The sequence below is a fragment of the Poecilia reticulata genome, chromosome 5, assembly GCF_904066995.2.
Source record: "Poecilia reticulata chromosome 5, P_reticulata-male-v2, whole genome shotgun sequence".
Lineage (NCBI taxonomy): Eukaryota > Metazoa > Chordata > Actinopteri > Cyprinodontiformes > Poeciliidae > Poecilia > Poecilia reticulata.
The window spans coordinates 6,972,391-6,974,354 of record NC_088834.1 but is presented as its reverse complement, the minus strand read 5'-3'; the positions used below and the strand labels follow the sequence as shown (position 1 = coordinate 6,974,354).

General features: G+C 40.0%; 1 protein-coding gene across 1 annotated transcript; it reads left to right on the top strand.

Annotated features, from left to right (window-relative positions):
* The first annotated feature begins 743 nt into the window (after window positions 1-743).
* Window positions 744-1,723, top strand: LOC103464762 (guanylin). Its single transcript, XM_008409106.2, has 3 exons — window positions 744-902; window positions 1,081-1,273; window positions 1,399-1,723. Exons 1-3 carry the CDS (start codon window positions 828-830, stop codon window positions 1,455-1,457), a joined length of 327 nt encoding a protein of 108 aa, XP_008407328.1. The 5' UTR covers window positions 744-827; the 3' UTR covers window positions 1,458-1,723.
* Window positions 1,724-1,964: the final 241 nt, after the last annotated feature.

The window sequence follows — 1,964 nt, the reverse complement described above, 5'->3', positions numbered from 1 at the left end:
TCATTTTCAATCTAGCCACTTTCATTACCTAAAAGCTTTCACAGCTGCAGTTCTTAACACTCTGAGTCCAGCAGGTCTCAGTTCCTTCAGAGGAGTATGGCTAGTTTGCTTTTTTGTGATAATTAATTCAGATCTGACCAGGCAGGGAGGCAAATCAAATCAAATAAACAACTGCTTATGCACAACTCCACAACAGCAATCCATTCATTCAAGATCCAATAAGCCATATTTTCTCCTCGAATTCCCGAGGAGAGCTTAACAAGCATTTGATATAGGCAAGGATGGTATTTGTGCATAGATTTATTGGTCTGACTTAGGACTCTTATTTGCAACTGTGTGTGTCTGTCCAAAACTCTGGACCTGCAGTTTTCTGTGATCAGCACTCTTCATTTATCCATTGTTTAAAATGTAGGCCCAGCAGGCATTTTAAACTTTAAACAAAGCTTAATAAGAAGGTGTGAGCAGCTGAACTTTTTAACAATGAGATGGTGTGGCTCTTTCGTCATCCATGAATCTCCTGGTAACTGTTTAACAGCAGACCACTGAGCCCCAGATCCATAAAAATAATCAGACAGATGATGAGGTCAAAGGAAGATTTATGAATTCCTCCTTAGGACCTTGTAAAACCTTATCAGTACTCATTAACTCATGAGAAAAACTTTGCTCTCATTTGTAGGGATTTTGGTCACATGACTACTTGATTCCTGGTTTTGAGGGTTTAAAAGGCGGTCTGTGGAAGGAGAAAAACCAGACACACTTAGCTGAGCATCTGCTGAGAACAACCAAGACCAAAGAAGCTGCAAAACATCCTGCTGCCAACTACCACCATGAAGACCACCTTTGCTGCAGTTGCTCTCCTTGTTCTGGCTCTCGGCTTGACCTCTGAGGCCGTGCAGGTTGAAGTAAGTGATTATGAGATTTTTGATTATTACATACTTGATTACATACTTCATTCATCACAGAGGGAGCCTCATGTAGCTATCTACCATGTGACTTGGACTACAGAGATCTATGTATCTTATCCTTTGCATTGAGAGTCAATGAGCCATTAATAACAACTAAATCTGCTTTTTCCTTCAGGAAAATGGATTGATTTTCTCTCTGGAGGCCGTAAAAAGGCTGCAGGAGCTATCGGAGAGCAGAGCCATGAGCGGCCAACTGAACCCGAGGTTCAGGTCAAGCCCCATTTCGCTCTGTGCCGAGCCCATGCTGCCCCAGGAGCTGCTGCCCATCTGCAAGCAGACAGGAGGATCTTCATCTCTGGTCAGACTAGGTAAGATGATTAAAAACTAAGCAGCTCATTTAAATTTTAAGCACAAGTAGCAAGCCATTGATATGAAATTATGTGAATAATGTGTGACTGAGCTCTCATCTGTCTGATTTTTGCCTTCATTTCAGCTGCGGTTCCCATGGACGTCTGTGAGATCTGTGCGTTTGCTGCCTGCACTGGTTGCTAAACTCCCACTGCAAGCCAGAAACCTCTTGCCTCGCTTTAGGCTGGTGATCTTTTTGTCCTCCCATCCCCTTTAAAACCTGATAATTTTTTTTTCCCTGAAATGATGAGCCAAAGGCTTTATCCCTGATGTTCTGCCCCAGTGGGCACTTGATATATTTTGAAATATCTATCAGACCAAAAAATGGCCACAAAAGATGTTAATCAGACTGAAGAATGTTTTGAAAACTGTTACTATAGCGTATTGACTTGTTTTTTGTTTTTTTTTTATCATTCAACTGACAGCTCTTGCCAAACAATTTATTTTGGATTTTACATTGGATGTTACATTTCTCTTACCTTGCTTTATATATTTAAAGAAATCTTTTCTTTTCGCCTTTTAATATTATTGCTATTTTGAATAAAAAGCATTCATTCAATGACCTTGTACGTATTGTGCTTTTTCTTAAAAAAGATCTGTTGCAGCAAATACATGTCTTAATTTAGACCTTTTATGTTGAGAAATTCTTCT